This window comes from Maylandia zebra, linkage group LG11 (assembly GCF_041146795.1).
Source record: "Maylandia zebra isolate NMK-2024a linkage group LG11, Mzebra_GT3a, whole genome shotgun sequence".
Classification (NCBI taxonomy): Eukaryota; Metazoa; Chordata; class Actinopteri; order Cichliformes; family Cichlidae; genus Maylandia; species Maylandia zebra.
In genome coordinates this window covers 37,956,491-37,967,784 of record NC_135177.1, presented here as the reverse complement: position 1 = coordinate 37,967,784, position 11,294 = coordinate 37,956,491, and the positions used below count along the sequence as shown (strand labels likewise).

General features: G+C 51.5%; 2 protein-coding genes across 4 annotated transcripts in view; one reads left to right on the top strand and one right to left on the bottom strand.

Moving 5' to 3' along the window:
• Positions 1–4,120: 4,120 nt before the first annotated feature.
• Positions 4,121–5,316, bottom strand: gbp (glycogen synthase kinase binding protein). The gene has a single exon (XM_024804207.2). The coding sequence runs from the start codon at positions 5,027–5,029 to the stop codon at positions 4,577–4,579; it is 453 nt and encodes a 150-aa protein (XP_024659975.2). The 5' UTR covers positions 5,030–5,316; the 3' UTR covers positions 4,121–4,576.
• A 3,580-nt stretch (positions 5,317–8,896) lies between these two features.
• Positions 8,897–11,294, top strand: part of LOC101467180 (mothers against decapentaplegic homolog 4) — a 37,976-nt gene continuing 35,578 nt past the window's right edge. Inside the window, exon 1 of one of the 3 annotated variants that reach the window (XM_076890385.1) lies at positions 8,897–9,161. The gene's annotated coding sequence lies outside the window, so the exon portion shown is untranslated. The remainder of the gene's footprint in view (positions 9,162–11,294) is intronic. The other 2 variants (XM_076890383.1, XM_024804144.2) reach the window with 2 other exon arrangements.

Sequence of the window (11,294 nt, the reverse complement as noted above, 5' to 3'; positions counted from 1 at the left end):
ACGCTGGTCTGCACGCGCTCACGGGTCGACGCGACACAGGATACCTGAACTGGTCCTGGACGCTGCACGGCAAGCAGGAGGCACCATGCTCCGCCCCCGGCTCCGCCCTCCTAGTGCAGGACACTGAAGGACTCAAAGATTTATACCTGGACACAAATCCACAGAGCGAAAAACACTAGAGGCAGTGAGGAGCTCCTGCAAGCCGTGAACTGAACATCCCTCTGATGCTGCTGCTTACATCACTTCCTGTCATCTCTAGTAAACGCCGCCTGTCAGCAGCTGCCGGCTTCACTGTGAGTGTCCAATCGGCACTGTGCCACACCTGAAGCAGCAGGTAAAGGCAGAGGGTCATGCTGGATGTCCTCAGCATCATCTGGAGCTCCGCCTCTTGGCCGACACGCAGACGCCATCGAAGTGGAACCAATCGCTTCTCTGCTGACAGCGATGCAATTAAAGTCCAGCACAGAGCTTCTGTTTGTGCAGCAGCGCCCACAAAGATGCCGACGTGTCAGAGCCGAGCCGTCGAGTGATGGCAAGGTGCCCCCCCCATCTTTGATATACAGGCTGTGGTTGAGACACAGCACGTTTTATATTTAAACGTGAGGGGTGGGCTAGGTCTGAGGTCAGAGCCGAAGCTGTTCTGTGCTCTGAATCATCCTCACTGCGATCGGGTCAGAGTGGCGGAGCATCGTCAGAGCTTCATCGGACGCTGACGGAGGCTTAGCGAGGCGCAGAAGAAGAAAGCTGTAAATATTTGATGGCGCTCGTCTCAGAGAGGAAACTGACTCCTCTCCTTCCTTCATCACAGCTTCTCCTCAGCAGAGCAGCTCAAAACCTTCGTCCTGGAAAGTTGTTAAATGTCCTTGATTTCCACTGAACATTAAAGGGCCCAGGCAGCAGGGTTGGCAGTTTGATTCTCAGCCTCTGCCTGAGATGAAGGGTGTTTGGGTAAGACGCTGGCAGATTCAAGCTGCTGAAAGGTCTAATTTTCTGTACTTTGATATTTTTCAGAGGATCAGCATGTGTCAGAGACGCTGACGCCACATCAGAGGCACAAAGCACCGTTTCAAGCTCCCAGCATCCTTTGCATGATATTTGCATTGTCTGCTTCATGCTTACATTGTTAGAGTTCCCTGCTAGTGTACTTGTGCATACAAGTACATACATTAATATAGTGTACTGACGTCTTGCGGACTCTGTTTTCATTATTTCAAACATGCTGCTGATTCTTTTAACTCTTTAAAGCCAGCAGGCTTGAACAGGTGCAGCTTTTACTCTGAAGGTCTGTCTGCTTACATCCTGTCTGTTCAGGGGTCATGTCTCTCGTCACAGAGTAAACAGTGTTTCGTGTCCCAAACATTAAAGTAAACACGAGCCCAGCCGGCAGCCAAACTCTGAGTGACTCACGCCGCACATCAAAGTGAAATTAGTGCTGCTTATCCCTGCGGAGCTCTCTCTGCTTCAGTCCTAAAATATCTGCTGCGATACGCGCCGGCGCTCACAGGCAGAACTTCGTTTCATCATTCGCTGCATCCTGACGAGCACCGGCTGCTTCGACACCACGAAACAGAAGAAGAAAATCAACAACCAATAAAAGTGAGGGTTCAGCCTCCAGTCGTAGCGACATGCTTTCAGTGCCTGGCATTAATGCTGCTTCCAGCCATGTTCACCTTTGCAAACCTAAATCAGCTGGTTGGACGACCCACTGCTAAGAATGAGTCAGTCAATAATTTTCAACATAACTGATCTGTTTTTAATGATGGACGCTCGATCAAACCTGAGGCAGAGGATCGGTCATGCCGACCACGAGTTTACAAAGTAAGCGAAGAACAAGCCCTCTTTTCTCTGTCCACTCTCCAACAGAGAGGAACCTGTTCCTTCAGTGTGCTGGCGGCAGCAGGGCACAGCGTTGGTTCAGCACTCCTTCACAGTCAGTGACTACAGCAGTGTGTGCTCCGGCCCGGCTCTACTTTCTCATCATTTAACTGTTTCCATTCTAAAATACATCTTGATATTCTATCTCGTGTGTTCATGACTTGATTCTTGATGTCAGTCAGCTGATGACTCACCACCATCCGCCTCAGCTCTACTTCTGACCCTGCAGTGACCTTTAGCACAGTTTAATCATGTGACCTGTGCCTGCTCACCTGTAGCAGATCAGGTGTTCAGAGGCGTTAGGACAGAAGCTTCGTGGTGTCGTGCTGCCCTCTGGTGCGTGCATGCAGTCATTGCACTGCAGAGCCTCTACATTACATTTCATTGGTTGGATTCAGTCTGAACTCCATTAGAATAAAAACTCTGACCTCAGGTGATGAAGTCTTCGTCTGATGAACCATTATCATCATTTTTGTGCTTCATCAGCTGCTGGCAAACTTCACGTGGAGACAGCTGTGTACCACTGCAAAGCCTCCGGACCACCGGTCCCACAGCCCGTCAGCTCCTCATGCCCTCGGACTCATGTCCACACTCACCACATAAACATCCTGCATGTCTGCACGATCAGAGTCCACGGGTTTGGTACGGTGGGAGTCACAGCCAGAGGGTCAGAGCATCGAGCAGGACGCCTCCTGCACTCTCCACAGGCATGTGTTCTGGGAGGAGAGCTGTGCGGCCATCATCACCATGATGACCACAGAGTTACTGTAATGTGATCTGTGAATTGTGGAACGTCCTGAGATTTGATTTTCACCCAGGTGTCATCCACATGTCTGAACCAATGGCTTGGTGCTGTTCCAGGGTAGGACAGCAAAGCCCACTTTTCCACTTCTTCCGTGTACAAATTGGCCACGATGGGTGAAACTGGGGAGCCCACGGCACACCCATGTTTCTGCCTGTAGAACTGACCCTTATATGAAACAGGTGGAATGAGACACAGTTCAAACACACTAGGTCGATGCTGAGAGCGGTCCTGTTGCTGCGGTTGGGGTCATCATGCAAGTGAAGAGAGATGTAACATTGTACGAGATCATGGTTTCACCTGCCTGTTCATCTGTCTCTCACCTTCTCAACACAATCCAACATGTTCTGGATGTGGTGTTCAGAGCTGCCCACCAGCGGGTTGAGGTTGAGCCAGAAACTTGGAGATGTTGTAGGTGACCGAGTTGATCATACAGACAATCGGTCTTAGAGGTGCACCCTGTTTATGTAAACCATACACAGCATTGTTAGTCAGTCCGCTGGTTTCAGTCATTGTGCAGATGTCCTGTTTATAAGGTTGGAAACCTGCAGTCAGCTGAGACTGAAGAACTCACCTGAAGATGATGAACACGCTATGTCACATGCCCAGAATCAACTTTTTCATTCCCAGTTTACTCAGAGGATCATTTAACTTCTCACTCTGCTTTTTTACTTAAAGATTCTTTATCAAATTTTTTATTTTATTGTAATGTTTTGGGTTTTTTTCTAATATTTATTCTTTTCAGCCTTTAACATTTTACTGTGTATTATTGATCTTTATTTTATCTTTTATTCTAGTTAATTGGCCATTTTTTCTTTGTTTGACATCCTACTTTTATTATTTAAAGTTGGATTGCTCCTCCTGGCCTCTGTAAAACAGAAAATTTGTGATAAATAAAGTAACTTTCTTGAATTTCTTCTCCATGAGTCTGTTGGACCTGCTCCTATGAGGACTCCATGAAGTAACAGAGCAGGTACAACAGGGGGCGCCACAGCCCGCAGGACCCACAGCCCACCACAGGTAAACATGTTTTTCTGCAGGAGTCACCCTGCTGTGACACAGGGGTGGGGGTGGGGTGGGTATTTAAAGGCTGATAATGAGCGTGTGGCCTCTAAGACCACGTCGTCCACAGGAAGAGGAGGGGGGGGGGGCGTGTGTGCGTGCACGCAGGCTCATTACTGAGCTTTAAACCATCAGACTTGTGCAGTTAGAATCAAACCTCTCTATTGACTCATCTGGACAATGTGGCAGGTTAAACCAGCAGGTGTTTCCAGGTTATTTCCTGATGTGAGATCAGCTGATTTCACATCAGTAACACCTGTCTGAAGCTACCTATGCTAATCAGCTGATCGGTCTTATGGATCTGTCCAATCAGTGTATTCGTCCAGGTGTGATTCAGTAACAGCACTGCCGGTGCTCTGACAAAGACACTCTGCACAGGTGTGAAAAAAAAAACAGGTGAGTTTATTAAGACAACAAAAGCCTGAATACTCAGGAACGGCAGGTACTCCGGTACGGAGCAGAGGCATTCTTCACACAACAAAAAGTACAACAACACAAGTCCTGCTGGGAGTTCCCACAGGTGAGAGCACCTGAGCCCACACAGGCCCAAGGGGCAGCCCGGCCCCCTACCTGTGCAGGTAAAACCCCACCATGAGACTGTAAACAAACCCAGCTGCTCATTTCCTCGTGAAGCAGAGAGCAGCCACATGTGTGCCTGGCAGCAACCTCACCTTTACCTGGCCTCAAGGTGAGCACCCCCCCCCCCAGTCAAACATAAACATCATTAGCATAGCTCAGCTAGCTGCCGGCCTCGCGACCAAACGGAGAAATTAGAAAAAGTCCGAGCGGAGTTTCCGGTGAGTGGCTCAGGTGTGAGTCCGTGCCCGGTGTCCGGGCTCAGTCTCCGCAGTCCGCGGACAGCTGCAACCGCCTCACGGCCTCCTTGATCAGGTTCCCGGAGAGCAGCAGCTCCTGTAGCAGCCGGTGCGGGTCGTCCTCCGTCCCGCCGAGCCGCTTTCGGTTCCAGGGGCGGATCCGGTCCCAGTCCGAGTCTCCGGAGCCGGACACGCCGTACGGGCTCGGCCTGCCGCCGGCCCGCGGCCCGCGGCGGCTCCGGAGCCGCATGCAGCAGCCGGTCCGCGCCTGCGCTGGAGCCCCTGCACCGCCGGACGCCGGTTTGGTCCCGGGGCCGCCGGCGAGGCCGTGCAGACGGCTCACCGACACCGGCGTTTGGGCGGAGCCGTGCAGCTGCAGCGCCTCTCCGATCCGCGTCACCAGTGCGTCCACCTCCGCTGAGTCCACGGTCACCGACTGCTCCAGCAGCAGGTAGTCATGCTTCCGGCACGGCATGGCGGCTGTCCTCCGTCTGGTCCTTCGTTGTGTTGGTGCGGATCGGTGCTGTGTGGGTGCTCGGTGTCCTCGCTGCTCTCTCAGTTCATTTGTAAACAATGGCTGACGCGCTGCGGACTGTACCAAGTGCCCGAAGAGGCGGGGGAGCGGGGCGAACCCAAACACAGAGCCGGTCCCGACAGCGCGGCGCCGAGGCTCCGGTTTACTCTTAATCCACTCAGGCGCGCTCTTGCTGCTCCGGTGCCAGAGCTCCGGACGAGAGCACCGGAGCCCCGCGAATCGGGGCCTTCCCGCCCCGCCCCCCCGGCCCCGCGCGCATTGGGCCGCTCCGCCGTCGCGGACGTTACATAACGGCGCGTGTGCAGGCAAAACAAACAAAGGCCCGAGTCCGTGTGACACTCACAGAGGAGCATGCGCACACGCTACCCCCCCTGCTGTCTGCTAGCCCATGCGCGTTCACGAGTCCACTGAACTGTGGGAGCCTTCAGGTGAAGGTGGCACGCGCTTCTGCACCCGTATAAAATCATCCCGGAGTGTTTCCGGTTTGTCTTCCTGTCCCCCATTCAATAAACTTTATTAACATGGCAGGAAACTCAAATCACTGTTGTTATGGTGGAGGTCCCGTGTGTGTGTGTGCGCGCGCGCGTGGGAACACGGTGTACGTTTGTTTCTGAGAAGTAGCAGCCGGTCTGAACCTGATGCTCCGTCGCCAACGAGCCTCACCACCGTAAAAGGAGCTACTATCACTGCAGACACGTGGTGCAGCAGCCAATCAGAGCGCTCGGCTGAGGTTTCCTCCGTGTGTGTGTAAAAACAGTCACCACTTCCTGAAACAGCAGCACATTCTTTGGCTCTGAGTGTGTCTTTGGACCATGTTTAAATAAAGCGCGAGCTGTAAAGGAACCGTTTCAGGCTGTGAGCCAATAAAGTTTATTTGAAACGTGTAATCAGCAGAGCAATGATGAAGTCACTCTCAGTTCAGGTGAGCAGGTGAAACACGGGTACTCTTCACCTGTCTGCCGTCCTCTGATGAACGCGCTCAACTTATCACAATCCCGCTGTCCTCACTCACACCTGAGCTTGGCAGCGGGCGTCCATCTTGTAATATACACGTTCTAACATACATGTTCTAGAACATTCTCAAGGTTTCGTTCGGGCCAAGCAGCGATGACCTCACAGTGAGGCGTTGTGAATGATGTTTGAAGATTTTAGTCGTGTCCAAATTCATGGGCTGCATCCTCCTGAGGACCCGGCCTTCGCGGTCTACGTGGCCGGGTCCTCAGAAGGTCGGGTAGGCTGGAAGTAAACGGTTGTGAAATGGAACGGTCTAGCCTTCAGATCTGTGTCACCGCTGTCTCGGTGGAGTTTAATAAACTCGGCCGTCTGCTCCTCGATATCTAAAATATAACAGGACACTGGGGTAAATTCTCGACCGTCTCACACTTCTGTTTAATCAGCTTTCTGTTTGACGTTTATTCAGCTGTGTGAAAATCACCCGATGGATTAATAACGTTTAATCTAATCTAATAACTTTAATCTCAGCCAAACTGATTTACTCACGAACAAATAAAACACTGAGAAAAGCCCAACAATAACATTTTTAGGTTGTCTAAGTGACTCATATATCACGTTTAACCTGAGTAGCGAAAGTCCGCGGTGATCTGAACATGATGTGCCGGGAGTTGTGCCGTTCTCTGCGGCTCCAGTGACCCTCGAGCTCCCGGCTAGCTATCGAGCTGGTGGGTAGAAGACGTCTCTGAAAACGTCGAAGCACTTTTGCAAATATGTGGTGTCTTGATAAACCGAGCAGATATTTGATGTTTACACAGCTACTTTCTCATCTGAAAATGTGTTAAAAGTTTATTTTGTGACCCAGAAAGATTAATAAGAGTAATTTTAAAACTTAGTAGCGGCCGCCATCGCCGGAAACTAGAGTTTGGCTGGGCCGCGCTATGAGTTCTGGGATATGGTAGGCCACGAAGGACACACCCGACCCATCCTTCAAATTCGGGGAAAAGGAGGACGCATTTGTCGGCTGCATTCGGAGGAGTCTACGAATTCGGACAGCCCTCGGCGCGTCGCTGTGACGTAATCGGCCTACAAACCCGTCCTCAGGAGGATGCAGCCCATGAATTTGGACACCCCCTTTGACACAGCACACTCTGCCACCTGTTCCACCTGTGTCCCGTCCGATGATCTGATTGGTCAGGGTTAGGTTTTGACGTTGGAGTGGTTGGGTCCTGCTAGCACCACTGCACTACATCAGTCCCGATGCCTTCATGTTTTCATGCTTACTGCTGACCAATCATAGTTCTCCCACAGATATCCAAGCACCTCCTTCCTGTGCGTCACAGTCACCTGGGGACTGCCCCCAAACTCTGACGTGCTCAAACAATGACGTCACCAACGACAGACTGGCAGGATGAAACATGGACGCTCTGGAAACTGAAGGCAGTGCAGAAACATCTGAAGTCTTCATTCTTATGAGAGACCTGTCAATCACAAGGCCTCACCAGTGAGGTTTCACAGCCAGCTCCGCCCCTTGCTTATTACGTCCGATTTGTAAACACAGACACATGATACGTTACAAGCGTTGTTTGTAACGTGTCAGGTCAGACTGGCTGAAGCCAGATTTGTGTGTAACGCTGGATTTTCAGAGTAAAGGTCGAACCTTCAGAGTGAATCAGTTAGCTCAGCCTGCTGTCAGGTATAACATGTCTATTACATGTTTATAAAAACCAGGTCAGACTGAAAATGAGAGCTCGCTGTGATGAAAGCACGTCCTCGCAGGTGAAAGTTTCACATGGAGCCATGTTCATGCCGACAGCAGAACCTCACACTGTTAATGTGAACCGTGCAATAAAGCGGCGCACCGAGTGCTTCCTGTCTGCACGTCAACACCTGAGCGAGGCTGTTTCAGAGGTCGCCCCCTCTGCTGCAGCCAGCGAGGGTTTGGCTGTGCGCTCCTGTGTTTGTGTAGGATCAGCAGGGCCATCTCAGAGCCAGCTGACATCATTAAAACACCCAGAGACCAAAGCAGCGGCTGCTTCACATCATGAACATGCCAACGGTGACACGGGAGTCTGTGGGGACTGGCTCACTGCTGCATCTGCTGGGCACCAGAGGAACTGCGGGACTGGTGGTTTATTCCAGGCTGGTTTCCTGGAAACTAAAATAATCTTTGTTTTAGCAGTTGAGCTTGAGAAACATGCCAGAGCGCCCCCTAGGTGAACTGCAAGGTTACTGACAGGAAGCCCTGCGGTGTTAAACGCAGTGGTTTCTGGGTGCTGATTGGAGGATTCATTTCAGTGAATTTGTTTTTGAATCCCAGGTTTGGACTCAGTCAGCTCCTGGTTCACAGTGTGTGTTGTGTTTGGTTCCCTCCTGCTGGCTGTGGTCATCGGCTCCCCCCCCGCCCCCCTGTCCCCGCCCCCCTGTCCCCGGAGGATCAACTTTGATAGCAGTGGGAGCGCCGCCAGCAGCTCGGGTTCTCCGAGTTTGTTTCCTCATTCAGAGAGAGGGGGAAGCTCCCCCGCTCCACGAGGAATGTGAGGCGGCTGCACATGGCAGGAAGTGATATCACAGGATTTATGAGTCCCTGCAGTTGTAAACACAGAGAAGGCGAGGCGAGCAGAAAGCAAACAAGCCTCCTTCAGCTTTACTCGGCCGGCCAAAAGTCTATAGACACTCCTCTCTGTTTCAACGTGCACTGAGCCCCCAGATCAGCCGACTCCACCCCACTCGCACTCTGGGGCGGTGAGGTCAGAGCCCAGATGGAGACGGCAGATGATATCTGCTTCCTGTCAGTCAGACCGAAAACAAACATGTCACATGACTCCCATTAAATCCTCTCATTACAGCAGATTAGCAGCTCGCCCGCTCCTCGCTCTGAGCGACAAAAATCGCATCATACACACAGAGACCTGCTAATCAGCACCATCCAATCAAAAGCCTCGAATTTCACTCATTAAAACCAGAGCTCAGCTTTCTCAGGCGCTCTGTTAATACAGTACCCTCACAGCAGCCGTGTCATTGGTCAGAGGAGGCTCCAGCAGCACAAACAGGGTCCAGACGGCTAACAGCTACAGCTGCCTGTCAGTCAAAGAGACCACGCCTCTAATAATGCACACAGGTGAGTTTTAGAAACCTCTTCCCCCGCACAGGTGTTATGAAGGTGGAAATCATCCAGAGAAAGGCGCAGCGTCTGCTTCAGACTGTAAACATGTTTATTGAACAATGTCTGTGGGGTCTGACTCACTGCTGCCTCTGCTGGACACCAGAGGAAGTGCAGTGAGCTGCGGTCACGCTGAGGTGAAGCCTCTGAGTAAACTCTGTCATTGTGTACGGTGGACGTTTAATGACTGTCATTAAATCGCCGTCGGCCCCGCCCTCCTGCTGGTTCCGCCATGTTTGTACTGAAGTCAGCATTTCCATCAGGCTGAAGCTGAACCCTGTGCTCTGCCACAAGTAAAAACATGGATTACATAACAGTGCATGAAACCGCCACACACACCACGTGCTTTGTGTGTGAGCGTGGATGTACGTGAGCGGTGAGGGGTTCTCCTCAGCAGCCCCGGGGCATTGTGGGATTGATAAACAGAGCTGATATGACTGATGGGGCGACACCTCTACAGTTATATAACACACCCCGGGTATGTATGCATACGTGTGTGAACACACCCTGCACGTTGAGCTTTCCCAGTGACACACACGGTGTCAGATGGAGGGTCTGAGAGGGTGTTCCTCACCTGCTCTCAACGGTTTTTAAGGTGGACTTTAAGGTGGACTGCTCATTTTGTTGTCAAACCCTATCAGAGCAGCTTTGTATGAGTCACAGTTCACAATAATGCTTCTTTATTTGACACTGCTGCTCTATCCAGCCCCTCAGTTCCTGCTCTGTCTGAAACCAGAAACGTACCCGCAGGTTGAGCTGACGACGACTGTGATTAGACGCTTGCTCAGTGCATTTCCACCTGAGGAACGCAGCAGCTCTGAGGAAAGACGCTGGCTGCACGCCGCCACGCAACGCAGTGCCAACAGGTGACCTCACACCTGCACAGGTGGGAACAAGAACAGAGGAAGGAAGTAAAAACACATAATCTGGTCTTCAAAATAAAACAGGAAGTGAACTGAAGACAGAGGAAAAGAAAGACTCAAAGAAACACAAAGCCCTCAAAACAAATACACTGATGAGCACGCGGCGAGCAGCTGTGTTAAAGCGTCACGCTGCACACAAACTGAAGGCCGAGGCCAGCTGTTATCCGCCGGCCTGTTCCTCTGGACACCGACTCGCTTCAGTCTCAGTTTCTGAGAACACGCCACTGCCCCACCTCCCTCTCTTGCAGCCAAAACGGTTGAAGTTGTTTTTGTTATTGTTGAGACTGAGGCGGAGCACATGGGCCAGAGAGAGCGCTGCAGGACCAATCGTCTGCTCGCTGCCAAATAAGGAATCACAACTTTATACAGACAGGTGAAGCCCTGCTTTCAAAGGTCAGAGGGCAAGAAACCAGAGAGACGACAGACAAAAAGTCATCTCATCATAAAAACAAGAAGAACTCAAACTGTGTAATCAGGTTTTTACAGTCATGTTGATCAAACAGCTGCAGGAGCATCTCCCAGCCCGAATTGAACTAATTCATTTTAAGTTATCCAGAAACCAGCAGAAACCAGCAGAAACCAGCAGCACCTGCAGCTCCAGTTCCCACCAACCAACAGGCTAAAGACAGAAGCGCCACCTGCTGGCCACAGGGACACAGTGCAGGTCCAGCATCTGAGACTGCGAGAACAACAGTAACAGAATCATCATCATCATCATCAGTGTTGTGGTCACGATGATGATGAAGGCTTGGAGCAGCACACGGAGAGCAGCTGCACGAGTGGGCGTCGATTCCCCGAGTCCAGCCCACAGCACCAGCCACTGAAACATCTGCAGCAGCTGGAGTTCAAACAATCTTTAATTCACACCGTTTGATTCTGACCAACATTTCGTGTTGTTTAAACGTTTTCTCTCAGCTTCACCAACATGTCCCGAGAAGAACGTTTTGGCAGCGGTCTCGTTAGAGACCGCCTGTTTCTGGCTAGGGAACAGGAAGTTGAACTTCTGTAACCCCGCCTCCTCAGCTCTGATTGGTCACCCATGCAGGTGCAGAGCAGCAGAGGAATCTGCAGCGTCATGCCGTGGATGTGCTCAGCGTCTAAATCCAGACACTCCAGCTGCCAGCTTCCTAGAAGGACTGCAGACAGCGTGCGGGACAGAAATAACCTG

Excerpts from the sequence above, each read along its gene's own strand:
- gbp (XM_024804207.2), bottom strand. The coding sequence starts at position 5,029 with ATGCCGTGCCGGAAGCATGACTACCTGCTGCTGGAGCAGTCGGTGACC.